A 22,241-nucleotide genomic window follows, 5' to 3' on the forward strand; every position below is an offset into this window, starting at 1 on the left:
TATATATATATATATATATATATATATATACTCCGTTTCCATATGAGTTGGGGAATTGTGTTAGATGTAAATATAAACGGAATACAATTCTTTGCAAATCCTTTTCAACCCATATTCTACTTGAATTATATTTATATAGCGCTTTTTCTTCAGTGACTCAAAGCGCTTCACATAGTGAAACCCAATATTTAATTTTTACATGGATACCAGTGTGGGTGGCACTGGGGGCAGGTGGGTAAAGTGTCTTGCCCAAGGACACAACGGCAGTGACTAGAATGGCGGAAGCGGGGATCGAACCTGCAACCTTCAAGTTGCTGGCATGGCCGCTCTATCAACTGAGCTTTACTGCCCCCATTCAGTTGAATGCACTACAAGGACAAGATATTTGATGTTCAAACTCATAAACTTAACTTTTTTTTTTTTTCAAATAATAATTAACGTAGAATTTCATGGCTGCAACACGTGCCAAAGTAGTTGGGAAAGGGCATGTTCACCACTGTGTTACATCACTTTTTCTTTTAACAACACTCAATAAACGTTTGGGAACTGAGGAAACTAATTGTTGAAGCTTTGAAAGTGGAATTCTTTCCCATTCTTGTTTGATGTAGAGCTTCAGTCGTTCAACAGTCCGGGGTCTCCGCTGTCGTATTTCACACTTCATAATGCGCCACACATTTTCAATGAGAGACAGGTCTGGACTGCAGGCGGGCCAGGAAAGTACCCGCACTCTTTTACTACGAAACCACGCTGTTGTAACGCGTGGCTTGGCATTGTCTTGCTAAAATAAGCAGGTGCGTCCATGATAACATTGCTTGGATGACAACATGACAACCTGTATGGACTTTTCAGCAGTAATGGTGCCTTCACAGATGTGTGAGTTACCCATGCCTTGGGCACTAATACACCCCCATACCATCACAGATGCTGGCTTTTGAACTTTGCCCCTATAACAATCTGAATGGTTATTTTCCTCTTTGTTCTGGAGGACACAACGTCCACAGTTTTCAAAAACAATTTGAAATGTGGACTCATCAGACTACAGAACACTTTTCCACTTTGCATCAGTCCATCTTAGGTGAGCTCGGGCCCAGCGAAGCCTGTGGCGTTTCTGAGTGTTGTTGATAAATGGCTTTCACTTTGCAAAGTAGAGTTTTAACTTGCACTTACAGACGTAGCGACACACTTTAGTTGCTGACAGGGGTTTTCTGAAGTGCTCTTGAGCCCATGTGGGGATATCCTTTACACACTGATGTGGGTTTCATATGCAGTATTGCCTGAGAGATCGAAGATCACTGCCTTGCTGCTTACGTGCAGTGATTTCTCCAGATTCTCTGAACCTTTTGATGATATTACGGACTGTAGATGGTGAAATCCCTAAATACCTTGCAAAAGCTCGTTGAGAAATGTTCTTAAACTGTTCGACCATTGGCTCAGACATCCATCCATCCATTTTCTACCGCTTATTCCCTTTTGGGGTTGCGGGGGGCGCTGGCGCCTATCTCAGCTATTTATTCACAAAGTGGTGACCCTTGCCCCATTCTTGTTTGTGAATGACCGAGCATTTCATGGAAGCTGCTTTTATAGCCAATCATGGCACACACCTGTTCCCATTTAGCTTGTTCACCTGTGGGATGTTCCCAATAAGTGTTGACTGAGCAATCCTCGAATTTTTCAGTCTTTTTTACCACTTGTGTCGGCTTTTTTGAAACATGTAGCAAGCATCAAATGCCAAATGAGCTAATATCTGCCAAAAATAATCAAGTTTACCAGTTCAAATGTTAAGTATCTTGTCTTTGCAGTCTATTCAATTGAATATAGGTGGAAAAGGATTTGCAAAGCATTGCATTTGTTTTTTATTTACAATTTACACATTGTGCCAACTTTACTGGTTTTATAATAACTCATCCTACATTTCTTACAATGCATTTCTCAATAATTATTTTACTACAACACATGCATTAAATTCAAGTTTGATTAGAAACGTATAAAAACTAATTTCAGATCAGTAAAAATATGATTTTTCTGAGGAAGCCTCAAAACAAAATTCTGCTAGGGGCCTCAATTTAGCCTGTCTACCTACACTTGTCCAGGGTGTACCCCACCTTCTGCCCGATTGTAGCTGAGCTAGGCACCAGCGCCCCCCGCGACACCAAAGGGAATAAGCGGTAGAAAATGGATGGATGGACTTACATCAAGTATACACTGCAGACAGTCCCACACAGTAAGCCATGGCCGCCCTGTGCTGGAAGCTATTCATTTTGTCATTCTTTTTAAAATTTCTTTATATCAGAGCAGACAAAAATAAGAGGATCAGTACCAAAAATGAAAGCACATTGACTAAGATGATAAAACAAAAAACTGACATGTTACTAAAAATATAAATACAAGACAAATATGTTGACAGAAACAAAAGCCAATCATATTTAATTTTGTCTTGTCGATGGGTGGGACAAATCAAAAATATATCCAATCACAGCTCTTAAATGGCGTACATTGAAAGAGGGGTGGGGTTTAGGTTTGAGCGAGAGCCAATCAAATGCTTTTCCATTGTGGGATAAGGAATTCGCCACCAGAACCAATATGTTGTATATTTGTACACCAGGGTGATAGCGGTCAGGTCACATTTCATATTTTACTGCTATGATGCAAGTCATCGATTCTGACATCGACACAACTGTAACACAAATCTATCAGTGTTGCGCCAAAAAATGCGGTTTCCTTGCACCGCGAAAGCGTGTACCGCTTTTGGGCTTATTCTGTCCACAACTGATAACTAACTACATTGTAGGACAAATACTTAAAGTGGTTATCACACGGTTGTGTGTTTGAAATTGTTTAAGCCTTTATCGTGTCCGGAAAAATGACAAGAGTTGGCCATTTCTATGGTAATAATGGGTTTGTCGAGGACTGTTGTTGATCTGACGTTAATGTGCTAAAACCTCTTTCTTATTCAGAAGCTACATACAATACATTTTTGTTCATGCACATAATAAATTATTAGTCAAGTGTTTGGGTGTATTCATTAAAGATAGTTAAATATATGATAATGAAGTATATAAACTGTACTGTTTACATTTTGAAGTACCCTATATACCAGGGGTGTCAAACTCATTTTAGATGGGGGGCCACATGGAGAAAAATCTACTCCCAAGTGGGCCGGTCTGGTAAAATCACGGCACGATGACTTTTACAGATTGTTTTCTTTGTTTAAAAATAAAACAAGCACATTCTGAAAATGTACAAATCATGTTGTTTTTTTACACTTACATGTTGTGGTTAATAGTATTATACCTTTATCTGTTGTTATCTATACTTTCTGAATAAATTATGTGATAATGTACAACAGCCAACTCATTGGTGTTTATTTTCAATCCATCAAGATAAAAATACAATATCAAAATCAAATTACAGTATGTTATTTATGTTGCGTTTCCTCGACTGATATACTAACATCATGTAGTTGTTTTTGTTTACATATGTAGCATCATTTATAAAGATACAAATAATTGCTATTACGGCATCTGGTGGACACATTTAGAACAGCAGTTTATTTCAAAGAAAAATGTTGGCTCCTATTAGACTTAGCAAAGTCATCCCGTGGGCCGGATAAAATCTGTTGGCGGGCCTGACCCAGCCCGTGGGCCTTATGTTTGACACCCCTGCTATATACCCATTAGAGAGTTACTTATTTGATAATAAAGTACTGTTTACATGTTTGATACTTTTTTTACATATATGATAGAGGGCCTACAGTACTGTACTGTTTACACCTTGGAGTAACTTTTAAAAAGCTAAAATCAAACAAACAGCATTCTAGTGATTCAAAATAATATTTTGATATTGACACATCATCTGTACATATTCTAGTATTCTACTAAAGTATGCACAAATGAGATGTGTCAATATCTTTGCATCACTTTTCGGCAACTAATAATACATTGATTTAATGAATAAATGCAAACACGCTAATACGTATTGTTTGCTTCGACAAATAAGAGTTAAAATTGGATGAACAGTGGGGCAAAAAAGTATTTAGTCAGCCACCAATTGTGCAAGTTCTCCCACTTAAAATGATGACAGAGGTCTGTAATTTTCATCATAGGTACACTTCAACTGTGAGAGACAGAATGTGAAAAGAAAATCCAGGAATTCACATTGTAGAAATTTTAAATAATTTATTTGTAAATTATGGTGGAAAATAAGTATTTGGTTAACCATTCAAAGTTTTCATTGATGGAAGGAGGTTTTGGCTCAAAATCTCACGATACATGGCCCCATTCATTCTTTCCTTAACACGGATCAATCGTCCTGTCCCCTTAGCAGAAAAACAGCCTCAAAGCATGATGCTTCCACCCCCATGCTTCACAGTAGGTATGGTGTTCTTGGGATGCAACTCAGTATTCTCCTTCCTCCAAACACGACAAGTTTATACCAAAAAGTTCTATTTTGGTTTCATCTGACCACATGACATTCTCCCAATCCTCTGCTGTATCATCCATGTGCTCTCTGGCAAACTTCAGACGGGCCTGGACATGCACTGGATTAAACAGAGGGACACGTCTGGCACTGCAGGATTTGATTCTCTGTCGGCGTAGTGTGTTACTGATGGTAACCTTTGTTACTTTGGTCCCAGCTCTCTGCAGGTCATTCACCAGGTCCCCCCGTGTGGTTCTGGGATCTTTGCTCACTGTTCTCATGATCATTTTGACCCCACGGGATGAGATCTTGCGTGGAGCCCCAGATTGAGGGAGATTATCAGTGGATAATTACTCCCACAGTTGATTTTTTCACACCAAGCTGCTTGCCTATTGTAAATTCATTCTTCCCAGTCTGGTGCAGGTCTACTGTACAATTATTTTCCTAGTGTCCTTCGACAGCTCTTTGTTCTTGGCCATAGTGGAGTTTGGAGTCTGACTGTTTGAGGCTGTGGACAGGTGTTTTTTATACAGATAACGAGTTCAAACAAGTGCCATTAATACAGGTAACGAGTGGAGGACAGAAGAGCTTGTTAAAGAAGAAGTTACAGGTCTGTGAGAGCCAGAGATCTTCCTTGTTTGAAGTGACCAAATACTTATTTTCCACCGTAATTTACAAATAAATTCTTTAAAATTCCTACAATGTGAATTCCTGGACTTTTTTTCCACATTCTGTCTTTCACAGTTGAAGTGTACCTATGATGGAAATTACAGACCTCTGTCATCATTTTAAGTGGGAGAACTTGCACAATCGGTGGCTGACTAAATACTTTTTGCCCCACTGTAGCTTCTAAAGAAGAAATAGGTTTTTAGCACATCAGCAGTTCTTTACCAATAATACCATAGAAATTGTTGAAGTTACAGGTGAAGTACCAATGTCGCACGCACACACGCACACACACACACACAAGGTGTGGCGAAATTATTCTCTGCATTTGACCCATCACCCTTGATCACCCCCTGGGAGGTGAGGGGAGCAGTGAGCAGCAGCTGTGGCAACGCCCGGGAATAATTTGGTGATTTAACCCCCAATTCCAACCCTTGATGCTTAGTGCCAAACAGGGAGGTAATGGGTCGCATTTTTATAGTCTTTGGTATGACTCGGCCCACGGCCAACTCTTTATTTTGTTGGACAAGATAAAGGCCTAAATCATTTTAAACACATATCCCGATTGTAGCTGAGATAGGCGCCAATGCCCCCCGCGACCCCGAAAGGGAATAAGCGGTAGAAAATGGATGGATGGATGGATCCTTATGGCAACCATAAATATAAAACGATTGTCTTACATGTAGTAATCAGTTGTGGACGGACAAAAGCCAGCATTAAAGCCCCCACTTAAATATTTTTCTGCAGAACCAAATGCCTTTGCATTTCAAGCCACATTCCCAGCAAGAACGTTGAGGTAATAAGGGAAAATGCAACAAAAACACACATCTGTCGATCAGCACGACTGACGGGACGTGGCAAACACACAGAAAACACGTTGGTGTGCCAGTCAGAGAGAGGAAGAAAAGGAAAGGGGGATACTTGGAGTAGCCAGCAAGGCAAGTGCAGGGTGAAAGAGGTGCAGGGTCGAGGGAAGAGGCACCTTGCAACAGCTGCTCACAATTATCCTTGCACGGCCTGCTTAGCGCACACTACTGTCTGTGTGTCTGTGTGTGTGTGTGTGTGTGTGTGTGTGTGTGTGTGCGTGTGTGTGAGGGCTGAGACCACAGGCGCCAGGAGGGGAGCAACAGGTCAGAGAGGATGAAGATTATAAAAATACTAGCAGGCTGATGGCCTTGGTTTTGCCTGCGCACAGTAAGTGTCTGTGCTCGTCCACATTGCCACAGGATGAGGACGAGTCCGCGCGCATCCTGTATGAGCACAGGCTCATACATTGTTTTTTTTAGACAGACACAACTTTAATAATCCATCCATCCATTTTCTACCGCTTATTCCCTTTCGGGGTCGCGGGGGGCGCCGGCGCCTATCTCAGCTACAATCGGGTGGAAGGCGGGGTACACCCTGGACAAGTTGCCACCTCATCACAGGGCCAACACAGATAGACAGACAACATTCACACTCACATTCACACACTAGGGCCAATTTTAGTGTTGCCAATCAACCTATCCCCAGGTGCATGTCTTTGGAAGTGGGAGGAAGCCGGAGTACCCGGAGGGAACCCACGCATTCACGGGGAGAACATGCAAACTCCACACAGAAAGATCCCGAGCCTGGATTTGAACCGAGGACTGCAGGAACTTCGTATTGTGAGGCAGACACACTAACCCCTCTTCCACCGTGTTTAGCTAAATTAACTTTTCTTTTTTTACCTCATCCGAAATTAAATCCCTGATTCTCCAAAAATAAGCATGATTAATTATTAATCAATAAGTTAATTATTTCATTTTAACTTCGTCAGTAGATCATATAAACTATGATAATCTTCACTATTTTCCGACCATATTCATTAGAATCAATTGTAAAGTGGATGAGTCCCGGGCGCCCTCTGGTGGTACCTTCCTTTTACTGCAGGAGAACAATTCCAAGCAAATACATACGAAAAGATCAAGTTGTATTTCACCCGGCATTCTCTAATTATTTAAGACTGCAAATACATGTTTGAGTGAACATTTTTAATACCAAACTGACTGTAACTCCCATCATTGTTTTGCATGATCCATCTCTTTAAAATATATTTTTTTACACAACCAGCAAACAAAATCTATCAGCCCTGATGAGTGTTGTGATTGCACATTCTGACAATATTAATGTAAACTGAATATATTAAGCTAAGATGCACTGATAAATACACTGTAGGTAAGATGGCTATTATAACCAAAACAAAATTTTAAAAAAGGTATTCAAATAAAGCTGCGTGATGCATGCATGCATGCAAAAAAAAATTAATAATACACCACCACACCACCAAATACCAGGAGCTATTTGATCATGGGAGCCTAGCACCCATCACCACTCTGCATTTATACAGAATACAAATAATATGTGCCTGGAAGGTGAGGAAACTAAATTCTGTATTGTTCATGCAGCCTAATTTAACTATTAATGAGCTATTTATTATTGTTAATGTTGCAAAAACATAACTGGCCATTGAAGTATTAAACCAAATAAAACCTTGATTAAAAGGATCAAAATAGAACAATGCTAATCTCCAACTTCTCCAAAATAAATAAATAAATCCAAAAACCTGTGTATGACATGAATTATTTTTTGGGAAAATGTTTTTTTTTTTGGGTGTAAAAAACTTTGATTCTTCAAGTAAAACTTAGACTTGGGGTTTTTCTCTATAAAGAAACATAGTATTTGCCTTCCACATGATCACAACACCTCTGTGGTTCTATGGAAAAAGGTTCCTTGGCACAGCGTTGTTTCTACAGCAAAAATCATTGTTGTCCTTTTCCTTTTTTTTGCTGGACCAGCTTTCTTTCAGGCAAGTGAGTTCAGGTGCAATTATGTCTCCATCCTGTGAGTTACATACACAGTACATACTTCATTACTGAAACCCTACTGTAGATAACCAAATCTTCAATTTCCTGATAAATGTTACCTTAGGTTTTGAGAAGTTGTTTTTGATGCACCATTGCACAAAGTGCTTCCGGGCTGCGTCTAGGCCCTCAACATCTGCCTTCTTATAGTAAACTCTGATCAGTTGCTCAGCAAAGTGTTCAGGCAGAAGTTTGGACACCTGACAGGGAAGAGACATAGATCCTCTACGTGTGAAGATGTAAAGTAGATCCAAACATGCTTGTGTAACTCACAGATCGCATTAAGTTCTGACCTGTTCCTTGGATATCTGAATGGTTTTGGTGGGGTCAGCCTTGCAATAGAAACGCATATTATCAATGGGGTTGTCCTTTTTCATCCCGTAGTCCAAATGAATGACCTAAAAAAAAAGTGACGTCATAGATGAACAGTAAAAGTGAGCAATGTAAGATAGTGTTAATTAAGTTAGACACTCACGCTAACTATAAAGTCTTCAGTCTGGAGAGGGACAAGCAAGGGGCCAGTCTGAGGAACTGAACTCTGCAACTCCTCCTCCCATTTTGCAATCATTTCCTTTGGTTGGAAAGATGAAAGGGATTAAGAGTGATAACGTGCTTTATTATCCAATAACCATAATGGTTATAGAAATTGTGATTTATTTTTTTGTCCATTCAGAGCCAGGCCCATACTAGTCGTTTTCATGTGAAAATGCAAATCCTTAAAATAGCATTCTCTCCAAAATTTCAGAATTCAAGATTGTTTATTGTCATATGCACAGTTAGACGGTTTGCCGTACACTGAAAACCTTACTTTTCGATTCCACCCTTCAACAAGTCACACGGTGCTTAGCTAAAAATAAAAAATAAATATAAAAATGTATATGGATATGTTTCTTTTACTTTTTATTCATAGCTGTATGTAGAAGTGTCTGGTTGTATCTGCTGCTTTAATGTCTTTAATGTCCTCTGTGTTCTTTGATGTTTCCCTCTTACACACATGGAAGAGGGATGTGTACCATGGTTATGAGTTGTTTTTTTTATTTTTTTGTTTTTCTCCCTTGGCCTCAGTCTGCACCTCCTCTCCAGGGCCCAGGCAAAGACCGATTTTTTAAATTTTATTTTAATCTTCTATTTTTTTCTCCCCCCCTTCCCCCCCTTTGTTTACCTGTATGTCATCTTTTTTGTAAGGGGCGCTGGAAGCCGGCAGACCCGTCAGCGATCCTGTTCTGTCTCCCTGTAATGTTTGTCTGATCTTGAATGGGATTGTGCTGAAAATTGTAATTTTCCTGAAGGAACTCTCCTGACGGAATAAATAAAGTACTATCTAATCTAATCTAATCTAATCTAATCTAATATACAAGGCACAGTAAGTAACATAACATTATTGCACACTGATTGACAGTTAGCAGTATAAATATGGAGATGACCTTGGGTCACAGCAGCAGTTAGTGTATTTAGTGATCAAAGGTGTCTACAGTGATGGTTCACAGTTCGGGGGTGGTCAAGGTAGCTGTCTTTTGTTCAAAAAGACAGAATGTTGCACAGAATGTTGCCATCGCACCAATTCACTCAAGTTCAACCAAGCCCAATCAGCTTTCTAATTGGTCTCTGTGCAGTGCTCAAAACACGCACGTCAACTGTCCAGTCAAAATTGACGTGTTTATTTTGTATACAAAGCAGGAACGAGGACATGTAACAATATATTGACCCTTAAGTGCTGAAACAGCACAATTATTGTACACCCACGTAGCTCAGACTCACTACCCGTTCCTGTTCACGATGCTGAGTCTTCTGAGTAATGTGTTATATAAACATTTATTTCTTAGTTTAAATGTATTTCAAAATGTTTCAACCTTTATTTATCCAGAGTAAAGCAATTAAGAACAGGTTCTCATCTGAAATACGGACCAAGCACAGAGGCAGCGTTCACATGTTGGAGATATTGAAGTGTGATGATAATCTCTCATCGTCTCTTATTCACCAACACAAATTACCGCTATATATATTGCTCTCAATAGTTCACAAGTGCTCTCAAAGTGGGGATGAAAACTTTTTTGGAACATAAATGAATGTTTAAAATAGACATGATTTTCAAACGAAAACAGACATGGAGAATTCCTGCAACTTATCTGCTCTGTCACTGCATCACCGCATTAAATCTTGTATCCCAAAAAGTGTATTTTCATGATTACAATTATTACTATTCTTTTTATTTTAATTATTAAACCGTACAGTCATTACACAATGAGCTCTGAGTATATGCTTTTTTTTTAATAGACATCTAGTGTCTACTTTTAAGTCTGTGGTATAAAATGAGTAAAATATCAATACAGTATTTGTTTTTCCAGTTTTTGCAGCAATCATGTGCTTTTTGAGCGCAAGATTACAAGAAACATTAATACCAAATTTATAAAATGACAAGCTCACTCAGAGTTGCTGAGAAACAATTTCTAAAAAAGATGCAGCAAATTTAGGCATTTTGTACAGCAACAATCACAAAAAGCCCGTAAAATACTGGAGGCAGTGATATTGGTCAGATATTATCATCTATAGCAGGACACTATAAACAGTGTTGCCAAACATACATTACTATTGTATTTGTATAAGAAGTTTACCCAATGTAGGATTGACAATTTTCCAAGCTTCCATAGAGTACAATAATCAATGCGACCTCTTTATTACAGTTAGCAGACAAACAGCACTGCACATGATGTTGTGCATTGTCTCATGTACCTCTTTACAGCCAAGCAAGAGTGCTGTTCTGTGAATGGCAGATTTTTTTTCTATGGCCCTTTTAGTTTATGTTTATGTAAAACTGTTTGTAAGCAATTTCATACAGTATCTGCGGTTAGATTTTTTTGTAGCAGGTGGCAAAATTGGGCATGTACAATATGCTTCCTCAAAATACGTCAATTTTAAACTTTTGGTATGATAAGTGGTCGATTTGCATTTGGCAACGCTGTTTGTGACTGCCAGAGGTGGCAGTTAGCAAGTTTGAGCACCCCTTGTGGCAATAAACAGTGTGTACACCCAGACCACCAAAATCACTTCCACACTCTACTGTGACAAAAGCAATATTGCAATATTGTCTTTGATTTTTATTTTTGTTTTTTTTAAATTGACTAAAATATTTAGTTGTCTTGAAATGCCAAATATATTCTTCAGTGTTTTTCAATGGCTGGATCAAGTTTACTAGCAAATGCAAACAGCAGAGTTAAGGATAGTGTCCAAGTGGACTGATGGTTAACAAATACAGTATTTTTTTAATTTTCAGCACACACCTGAGTAATTTCCAAGGGTATTTCACTCTGGGTTTGTCCGACAAACTTGTAGAGACGCCTCAGAAGAATGTTTTGTAGAATTTGCCGTGCTTCAGCCAACTCCGGGGTGGAGGAGTGGAGAATTTGCTCAAACACGCAATCTAAAAAAACAAATAGTACATTTAATTAAGTATGTACAGCAAAAGTCTGATCTACAAAGATCACAAATAAGCGCTAAATAGTTTGATCCAAGTAAAACGCACTATTACTGTATTTTTTGGACTATAAGTCGCTGTTTTTTTCCTACTTTGGCCGGGGTTGCGACTTATACTCAGGAGCTACTTATGTGTAGGGATGTCCCAATCCAGGTTTTTGCACTTCCGATCCGATACCAATATTGTTTTTGCACTTCCAATCCATACAGATACTGGCCTATCCGAGCATGTATTAAAGTTTAAAGTTATTTAGCCTAATTAGTTGTCAGATTCATGTTGAAAATGGTTTTAGTACTCTTGATAACTAGCCAGCTGAATTAGGTGAGTTTGAATAATACACAATGGTTGGTATTCAAGGATAAACACAAAATAGAAAAAATTATACCTGACAAACAGAAATGTCATCATTAAACAGTAAAAAAGTGAACAGTATAAAGTGCAAATAATGCTGTAAACATTATTAAAAAAAGCAAAACACACAAACAACCTAAGTGGGATAAAATGTCTATAACTCAGCATAAATACTTGCTCTTGAACAAGTGTAAACTTAAAAAAAAAACTATCTACACACTCCTTTCAAATGTTTGCCCCAGTCAGGGGTGGGGGGGGCAAACATTTGAAGTCCTAGGAAAATAGTTTGGAAAATTTTTTCCAACAAAGACGAACACTTCAAGATGCTCAGGTGTCAGCCTGCTCATGTGTTCATCTATGATGAGTGCTAAAAAGCCTCTCACTCGCAAGAGTCATCAAAAAGTCTTACAACTTTACCACCACGCTTGACTTTATTGTGGCATGTTCTGCACTCCACCTCTTCATCTTTTTCGTTTTGTACGGTAAAATAATCCCACACAGTTGACATTTTAATCCGTAGCTTTTAATTCACACGCCCGTTTTAACAGTTAGAACACAGACCTTCGGACGTGTTGAAGGCTGGAAAATGCGGAACGGAGCGTAGGGAGCAGCAGAAGAGTGGAATGTATGATTTAAATCGGTGCGTTTGAAAATACGGATTAAAAAAAAAAAAAGTGGATCTAGATCGGCATTTTCCCATGCCTTGCCGATACGCATTTTTTGGCAAATATCAGCGGCCGACCCGATCCAAATATCAGATCGGGACAACCCTACTTGTGTGAAATTATTAAACACATTACCGTAAAATATCAAATATTATTATTTAGCTCATTCACGTAAGAGACTAGACTTATAAGATTTAATCGGATTTAGCAATTATAAGTGACAGATTTTTTGGTAAACGTATAGCATGTTCTATATGTTATAGTTATTTGAATGACTCTTATCATAATATGTTACATTAACATACCAGGCACCTTCTCAGCTGGTTATTTATGCGTCATATAACATACACTTATTCACCCTGTTGTTCACTATTCTTTATTTTAAATTGCCTTTCAAATGTCTATTCTTGGTGTTAGGTTTTATCAAATAAACTTCCCCCAAAAATGCGAGTTATACTCCAGTGCGACTTATATGTTTTTTTCCTTCTTTATTATGCATTTTCGGCAGGTGCGACGTATACTCCGGAGCGACTTATACTCCGAAAAATATGGTAGTAGGTGTGTTACGGATGATGTATTAATACTGTATGCAATTGATTACAAGTGCAAAAGTGGTGTAGACCGCCTTGTCTAAATCAGGATTTGGTCGCATTGAAGACAGTCATTTCCCTACACATCTATTGCATCATGTTCCAACCTGTTCTGTTTTGCTATTATGTGGAACATGCAGCACACCGCTACAGATCCGTGGCACAGTTTCTGAGCAATATAGAAGCTCCCCCGTTATTTCTACAAAACATAACAGACATTTGAGCATGCATGAAATGCTCCTAGGTAATGGCTAGCACTAACTGCCACTGCGAGCTGGAATAGAATAGAATAGAAAGTAATTTATTGATCCCTTGGGGAAATTCAGCACCACAGTTTGCTCACAATAAACAATAATAATAATAACTAATATATGACATGTATTTTGTATATAATATATGTATAATATAAATATATTCTACATATGTTCTACATTTAAGTGCAGTCAAGAAGGAACATATGCATTATACAGTCTGATGGCTGTCGGTATGAAGGACCTCCTGTGTCGTTCCGTGTTACATTTTGGGAGTCTGAGCCCTTCACTGAACGTGCTCATTCTCTCCGCAAGGTCAGAGTGTAGTGGGTGGGAGGTGTTGTCCATAATGGTTAGGAGTTTTGCTAGACTTCTCCTCTCTGACACCACCGCCAGAGAGTCCAGCTCCACTCCCACCACGTTACTGGCCTTCTCTACCAACTTGTCCAGTCTGTTTGCGTCCCTCACTCTCAGCCCGCTGCCCCAGCAAGCCGCGGCATACAAGAAAGCGCTCGCCACCACCGACTCATAAAACATCTTCAACATCTTTGTACAGACGTTGAAGGATCCTAGCCTCCTGAGGAAGTAGAGGCGCCCCTGTCCCTTGTAGAGGGCCTCAGCGTGTTTTGACCCATTCAGCTTGATCAACTGGATCATTCAGGGATGATCCAGTTGCAAGAAAATGCAATGTAACAAGAGTTTTTCCATAGGAAATATTGCCTTTTTTGTGTGGTTTCCAAGTCTAAATCAGCCATATCCAGCAGCTTTTAAAAAATTGCTGTCTATTTTTTTTTTTTTTTTTTTTACTTCTGACAGTCCAAATATATTGACACGCCTATAAGGGATTGTCTCTGTCCGTTTAATTTCATTGCATTTTACCGTTTTCCTCCTGCTCCAAGCCAACTACATATGTCTAACTGTTCCGCACATACTGTATCTTTCAAACTTGCAACATACACCACCTTTAAACCTGTGTGTGTGTTTGCCACTCCACACACAGGTTTGATAAATCATATTGCGAGCGCTAAATGATTTCATTTGAATCTTCTTCCAGTATTGTCTGTATTCTAACAGCCTGCATGTATTTTAAGACAAACAATCTAGACAAAAATGGATTTGATTTATATAGCACTTTTCTAGACATTTACTCACTCCACATTCACACTTTGATGATGGTAAGTTACATTTGTACCCATAGCTGCCCTGGCATATACTAATTGAAGCGTTGCTGCCAATTTGCGCCTACAACCCCTTCAACCACATTCATACACCAGTGTGAGCTGCACTGGGAGCAACGGTGAAGTGTCTTGCACAAGGACACAACGGCAGGGACTATGATGGCAAAATCAAATCTGGAACCCTCAAGTTGCTGGCAGAGCCCCTGTACCCTCTGTGTCATGCCGTCCCCACGCGAAATGGATTGCTTGAGCCATTTTGCTCATTTAAAAGACTTTTCAGTGCACAAGATTAATAGATCAGTTTAGCGCACGCTATTAATTGTATGTGTTTTAATACACGCAAACCTTTTGTAGATCAGGCACTAAGTGTTTCTTTCTTCATGAGTAAAACTGATGTGCTCAATGCTTTTCCTCCTACTGGACAATACATTTTACTAGCAGTGGAAAAACCAAGATAACTCTTAAAAAAAGATCGCAATATTTGGCCAATGATAACAAACATACCACAATACTCAATATATCATGTCATTATCTATGCATTTGAAGAAAATAACCACTTATTAAAGCAATTTCCTTCAAGCAAACAAAATGAAATTTGGTAAGTATTTTAAACAAAAAAAATATACAGGACATTGTTGAGTATGAACCTGTCAGCTTGGTGTAGGCCTCCATGTCATCTATGGCTGTTGAGAGCGTGAACATCTTTCCACCTGAGCCTTGGATCTGGATGTGATTATCGGCCTTCAAAAAGGCCTCATTGATCCTGTATGGTCACAAGCAACATGTCATCACTTCTAAAGAACATTATAGGTCCCACTCACCAACAAACACAAATATATTGAAATATTTTCAAGAGTTTGGAATATTATTTATACTCCTACCATAAGACAATAAAGCCAAATCATTCAATGAACTCACAGAGATCCTCAAAGAACAATGGTGCAAATAGAGGAACTCACATGGTCTCTATGATGTTGCCCACCCTGTGTTGGTAGGCTCTCTTGTGGAGGCAGTTTCGTGTGTGGAACATGTCGTACAGATTGCCCACCTCCTGAGACAACACAATTAGCCCTAATTTAGAAAGAAGTCACAGCTCTGTGTGAACAGCACCACAGAATTTACAGGTCCGTAAAAATGCACTTCAATACATTAAATAAAAACATATTCTGTGTATCCAGCACCATCCTTTTAGACTGAAGTTATTCTACCTAGTCTGTATGCATAAACTGATGAAGCTTGCTCGGAAGAAAGGTGAAATGTCTTCTAAGACAATCTGAACGGACTAGTTGCGATCAATTCAATGTCCTGAGAATACAATGACTTGGATCCATGAAGTGAAGTGAAGTGAATTATATTTATATAGCGCTTTTCTCAAGTGACTCAAAGCGCTTTACATAGTGACACCCAATATCTAAGTTACATTTTAAACCAGAGCAGGTGAGTAAAGTGTCTTGCCCAAGGACACAACGGCAGTAACTACGATGGCACAAGCGGGAATCGAACTTGCAACCCTCAAGTTGCTGGCACGGCCACTCTACCAACCGAGCTATGCCGCCCCATATGAGAATAATCATATAACACCAATCACCTTCCTTTACTGGCTGAACGACATAAACAAAAGTGGAAGTGGTTTTGCCAATATTTAGGACAATTACCAGGGTCGATGTGTAATTTACAGTGAAGTTTCAACGCAAGATCCCAACTGTAGCCTTCTTACCATGAGAAAAAAAAAACATATACAAGTTGTAACAATGTTGACACCTTGTCTCGAGTGCAAATGAGCTTCTGTCCGTCTTCCTCACACACCCTCACAAATTTAAGGAAGCGACGATAGTCTGAGTTGTTCTGGATACCCAGGTGGTAGCAGTCCCTGATAAAACAGGACAAGTTGAGCTGAACAGAAGTAAACTAAATTTTAAAAACGTAAGCAAGTCACACCTGGCAAAATAGTCCCACTTGTCCACATCAATACCATTTCTCTTGTTGGCTACAATTTCATAAAGGAAGGATTTGTCCTTCTTACGTCCCGTGAAAGGCCACTGAAGAGAAAGCACACCAGTGACAAACTGCATATGTGTGTGTGTGTGTGTGTGTGTGTGTGTGTGATAGGGCCAGATACCTCTTGGTCCTGGCCTGCGTTAGTGGTCAGAGGTCCTACAATGAGCTCCTTGATGAAGTTGATGTCCTTAGGCAGCACCAGGCCATGATCCTCCATCAGAGGCTTCAGGTTATTTTTGTCCAACAGGTAGTCGAACATGTCAATTGATGCTTTCTCGTGCTGCAATTCAATAATCATTGTAAAAAAAATTGTATTTAAAAGACACGTCAGTGTTTAAGTCCAGTAAAGATTTGATTTGAGCTATTTTGGAAAACTACATGTACAGGTGAAACTCCAAAAATTTGACTATCGTGCAAAAGTTCATTTGTGTGAGCTATTCAACTTAAAATATGAAACTAATAGGTGATATTAAATAAATACATGCAGAGTGAGATATGGCAAGTCTTTATTTATTATAATTTTGATGATCATGGCTTTTAAAAAAAACAACACATTTTTTCTGAGATTTTTAATTTCAGGTTTTCAAAGCTGTCAGCCATAATCATCAACATTATATCAAAAGAAGGCTTGAAATATCTTAACTTGCTTGTTATGAGCCTGCAGTAAGTCATATATTACAGTAGTTTCACTTCATAAATCTAATTACTGGAATAAACAAATATTTGCACAATATTCTATTTTGTTTTGTTTCACCTGTAACTACAATGTCACATAGTAGAGGCCAGGCCTCTGAAAAAAACAACAATCAATAAAATAAACATGGAGTGCTGTATTGGTGTTTGTTAAACTTTACTGGTTTCACAGACGATCAAAAAACAGATGGATGGTGCCAATATGAGTCTGGGGTGTGGGTTATTGCATTGAAATGGTGAGAAAAAAATCCAGTATCTTGTAAGTCAAAGTTTTGCCTTCTACTTTAATACTTCATATTTTGCAACTGTTCTATAAAGTACCTTTTGACCATTGTCTCTGAACAGTGTTGTAGATAAGGGGTTTTCAAACTTTTTGGCTCCATGGACCATTTACAGAAGAGAAAACAAATCTTTAATTCCTTTTTTAAAGCATCTTATACTCTTCATGCCAATTAAAAAAATGTACTGTTTGTACTGGATTCCATAGAAATTATTTATATTTTGGCAACACTAAATTGGCCCTAGTGTGTGAACGCGAGTGTGAATGTTGTCTGTCTATCTGTGTTGGCCCTGCGATGAGGTGGTGATTGGTCCAGGGTGTACCCTGCCTTCTGCCCCAATGCAGTTGAGATAGGCTCCAGCACTCCCGCCACCCCGAAAGGGACATGAGAATGTGAAGTGATTTTTGGTCCAAAGCGTGTTTTGCTTTATTCATAATTGAAGTATTTCTTGCCACTTTATTTAGTAATTTTTTACATAAACTTTCCAGTTTCTTTTATCATCAATTATTAAACTCAAAACATTCATTTATTTTACTCTTTTATTATCTACACTGTCTATTTGTATTTGATTTTCTGTTCTGCTGTTTGTTAACAGCAGAACAGAAAATCAAATACAAAAAGACAGTTTTTTTCCTTTTTTTTAACCAAACCATATTTTTAAGTTAATTTATTTTGTTAATATTTTTATTAGCTTGCATTAGTTTTCTCCGAAATAAAACATGGTTATGTCATCTGCTAATGAGAACTGTTAACTCCTTTGTAACTTTACACATGTCATTTATATAGAGATTAAACAATTTTTGGTTCAAATATCGATCCCTTGGTGATAGGCGAAAATAAAAAAAATATGAATATCGTTCAAAAGTTCATTCTTGTCAGCAATTCAAATATGAAATATGTCAAGCCTTTATTATTCTTTTGATGACCATGGCTTCCAGTTATTGAAAACCCCACATTTTCTGAGATTTTCAAATCCAGGTTTTCATAAACTCTTAGCATTATCATCACAATTATATCAAAAGAAGGCTTTAAATATCTTGACTTGCATGAACAGACCGTAAGTCATATATTACAGTATGAGCCAATGTCAAGCATAATTTTACCGAGTAAGTCTAATTTTTCGAATAAACAAAACCTTTGCATCATATTACATTACAGTTTTCTTAGCTTCCCGCATTGCTTCCTGTTGGTTAAGTAGGTAATTATCCAGTTCAGAACCAACCCCTTGATGCCATACCATTTTTAATGTAATAATTAAAATGTTATGATTAATTGTGACAAATGCTAAAGTTATATCCATAAACACTGCATCATATCCATAAACACTCTCCACAGATGAATGGTGTAGCTCTGATAGAGTGACCATTGGGTTCTTGGTCACCTGCCTAACAAGACTAGGATGAATACAGAAATGTACAGAGACATCCTGGATAAAAAACATTTCCCATCCAACCTGATGGCGCTTGAGAGATGCTGCAAAGAGGATTGGGAAAGGAGGAATGGGCTAAACTGCCCAAAGATAGGTGTGCCAAGCTTGTGGCATTGTACTCAAAAAGACATGAGACTGTAATTGTTGCTGCAAAACATGCGAGGCTGTAATTTTGTAGTTGTTTTTCTGTTTAATAAATTTCCATCAATCCATCCATTTTCTACCGCTTATTCCCTTTTGGGGTCGCGGGTTTAATAAATTTCCAATTTCAAAAAGATAAGTACATCACATTGTCATTATTGGGTATTGTGTATACAATGTTGATGACAAAATGGAATTATTCTATTTTGGAATAAGGCTGTAACATAACAAATCCCGGAAAAAGTGAAACACTGTGATAACTTTACGGAAACACTGTAAATAATATATAAAAATATAAAACTTATCATGTTACTTGAAATTTACCTTCCAGGAAAAACCAGGACGTGCTTTAGGAATGAATTTGGCATCAAACATGTGTGAAAAAGGCCCGTGTCCTTGTGAAAGAGAAATTAAAGTTAGTCAGTTGGTTACTTCCATTTTAATTCGACCCCAGCCAGTGTGAAAGCAGAACCTACCCAGATCATGACAGAGCCCAGCTATTTGCACACACAAGACGTCTCGTTGAGAAATGTGAAGTTCAGGTTGCTTCTCATTCAATGCTTTCACAAGTTGTCCAGCCAAGTAACCAACCCTGGAACATTTGGAATATGTTTTTTTTTGGTATTTGGGAGTAGCACATTCACACACCTTCACACACATAGACATAGGTAGGCATAGGCATACCCGATAGAGTGCTCAAACCGGTTGTGGGATGCTCCAGGGAAAACAAAGTAGGTCCCCCCTAACTGTTTGATATTTCGGAGTCTCTGGAACTGGGGCGTGTCAATAATTTTGACAAGAAGTGGGTGTAGCTCGACATGCCCATGAATGGGATCATTGAAGACCTGAAAGCAATTAGACCTCCATTAAATACTGTAGTTTTCCACAGGAAAACTATTATTGAGAAACATGACTCATTGATAGGGTTTTGTTATAACACAAATGATACTGCATTTTTTTTCCTCTCCAAGTGTTTGTTGAACCACCCCTTCACCTCCTTGTTGTTTATCTTACAAGCTCCACTTGGCCCAGTTATATTTTCTTATCTGTAAATCATTGAAAACAAACATGAGGGAGGAACCTTATTTGTTTGCGGGGACTCTTCTATGCACCACAGCTTTCCCAGGCTTTGTAAGATCCGCAGTCGGTCACCAAGAAGCCTTCAAAAAAAATGTTGGATGTAAAAGGCTATTGTTAAGGGGTTATAATGATGTGGTTCTTTTTCAATTGGTTAATTGTTATCCCCTCCATGTACACCAAAGGTCCCGTCAGCCACTTCTGGCCTATTAAAGGAGAACTGCACTTTTTTTTGGTAATTTTGCCTATCGACAAAACGAGCGAAGTTTTTTATTTTCTTCCGCTTTCTAACATACACAAATTGTTTCATTTTTAGTGGCTAGCAATGCAGCAAATGGGAGCAATCAATTCTACCACTAAATCACTTTAAAATGCATTCAAAAACCATAAACAATACTTCATTTACATTCTGTAACATGTAAAATAACCAAACTATAAGGACAGTGTTATTTCAAGCGCTAACACTGAGAAATTATTTTTCAGTTGTGAACAAGAACTGGTTTTCAATTTCCATCCCTACAAGTGTACACACCCTACACCCTTTGTTTTAATGGTGAGAGGAGGTGTCATGTATGAGATGGCAGAGAGCAGACTTGCGTATGTGTGCTTGCTCATACACACACTTAGACTAACTTTCGGTTTCGATGGATTGAATCCTGAGTACCTTTGCTCGGGAGAGTGAACAGTGGCACCATCTTGCATAACAATTAGCCAAGAGACAGCTCTTATCTCATAACACTCTTAAATCAAGGTACCACTATACTACATCACATGTAGTCGTATGTTATTCTATATATGTAGAAAACCCAAAACCAGTGAAGTTGACATGTTGTGTAAATCATAAATAAAAACAGAATACAATGATTTGCAAATTCTTTTCAACGTTTGTTCAATTGAATAGACTGCGAAGACAAGATATTTAATGTTGATACTGAGAAACTTTTTTTTTTTTTGCACAACAGTCATTTACTTAGAATTTAAAGGCAGAAACACATTGCCATAAAGTTGGCACAAGGGCATTTTTACCACTGTTACATGGCCTTTCCCCACATCTGCGGTCCCCTACGAGGTTTCTCATTGTCATCCCATTGAGTTGAGTTTTTTCTTGCCTTGATGTGGGATCTGAGCCAAGGATGTCGTTGTGGCTTTTGCAGCCCTTTGAGACACTTGTGATTTAGAGCTATATAAGTCAACTTTGATTGATTGATTCCGTTTTTACTTACAATTTACACAACGTGCCAACTTCACAAGTTTTCTACATTGAATTAACTAAACATTTTGTGAAGATTGTGATACAGCTCTTATTGGATCTCTTAGATTGTGGTGGTGTACCTAAGGTCATACCATCTTCAGCAGTAAAATAACTTACTCAATGCCCATCTTCTCCAGGTCTTTCCTCCTAAGACGCTTCAGCACGTCACCGGTGATCTTATTGTCTGATTACAAAAGGAAATATCGTTTTAGTAAGGCAAACACACAAATACAATTAGGTTTACAGTCCCAACGATTAGAAGTTCAATGCCACCAACCTCTAAATTGGGCTTCCCACTGTCCCAGACCTTCATCTCGGAGATAACGGCACGTTTCATCCGTTCCCCATTGTGAGAAGTCCGAGTGAGACAGACGGACCGCTGACACTCTTTTCTTCGGTGTGTTCAAGTCTTCGTGACCGTCGCTCATCGATGTCCCCAATGGTCGCTTACGGCCGGTCATGTTGACTTAAACCCAGAAGCACTACTAACTAGAGTTAAGCAAAACAAAATACAGGAGCTAACTCCACATCAACACATGAAGACATCTGGTGAGTCAGCAACGAGCCTTCACTTAAAAAGAACCGGGTAGCGAGAATACACCCCGGCTTAATTTGTCTTTTTAGACACGCTTTGTCAAGAGCTTGTTTCCGGCGATTAATTTCAAAGTAAAACATTTATACGTTTCCAGAAGCCGCACTGAAAAAGAATTGTACAACTATATTATTTTGTAAAGTGAAATATAAATTAATTCTGGTATGCATTACAAAAGAGTCACCGGGGAGATCGGTTTTGGGGGGAAATAAACGCGTGGGTATAGCTTTATTTCTAACCAGTGGAACATGATGTATGCTGTTTCCGGTTTATTTTTTCCACCTACAACGAATTGCTTACCATTGGT

At 38.6% G+C, this 22,241-nt stretch overlaps 1 protein-coding gene across 1 annotated transcript; it reads right to left on the reverse strand.

Moving 5' to 3' along the window:
- Nucleotides 1-7,079: 7,079 nt before the first annotated feature.
- samhd1 (SAM domain and HD domain 1) lies at nt 7,080-21,961 on the reverse strand. The gene is made up of 16 exons (XM_061904420.1): nt 21,620-21,961; nt 21,460-21,526; nt 20,095-20,173; nt 19,698-19,858; nt 19,490-19,605; nt 19,338-19,408; nt 16,591-16,749; nt 16,410-16,510; nt 16,233-16,341; nt 15,431-15,522; nt 15,119-15,234; nt 11,243-11,382; nt 8,440-8,535; nt 8,258-8,362; nt 8,027-8,164; nt 7,080-7,942 (listed from the first exon to the last, which is right to left on the reverse strand). Exons 1-16 carry the CDS (start codon nt 21,801-21,803, stop codon nt 7,817-7,819), a joined length of 1,860 nt encoding a protein of 619 aa, XP_061760404.1. The 5' UTR covers nt 21,804-21,961; the 3' UTR covers nt 7,080-7,816.
- Between the last annotated feature and the right edge of the window lie 280 nt (nt 21,962-22,241).

This window comes from Nerophis ophidion, linkage group LG06, assembly GCF_033978795.1.
Source record: "Nerophis ophidion isolate RoL-2023_Sa linkage group LG06, RoL_Noph_v1.0, whole genome shotgun sequence".
Classification (NCBI taxonomy): Eukaryota; Metazoa; Chordata; class Actinopteri; order Syngnathiformes; family Syngnathidae; genus Nerophis; species Nerophis ophidion.

What these genes read in the sequence shown, in the direction of transcription:
- samhd1 (XM_061904420.1), bottom strand. Translation starts at nt 21,803, where the DNA reads ATGACCGGCCGTAAGCGACCATTGGGGACATCGATGAGCGACGGTCAC. An exon ending in ACGCAGGCCAGGACCAAGAG is followed by an intron (nt 16,511 to 16,590) that starts GTATCTGGCCCT and finishes CTTTCTCTTCAG; the next exon opens with TGGCCTTTCACGGGACGTAA. An exon ending in TACCCTTGGAAATTACTCAG is followed by an intron (nt 8,536 to 11,242) that starts GTGTGTGCTGAA and finishes TTCCAACCAAAG; the next exon opens with GAAATGATTGCAAAATGGGA.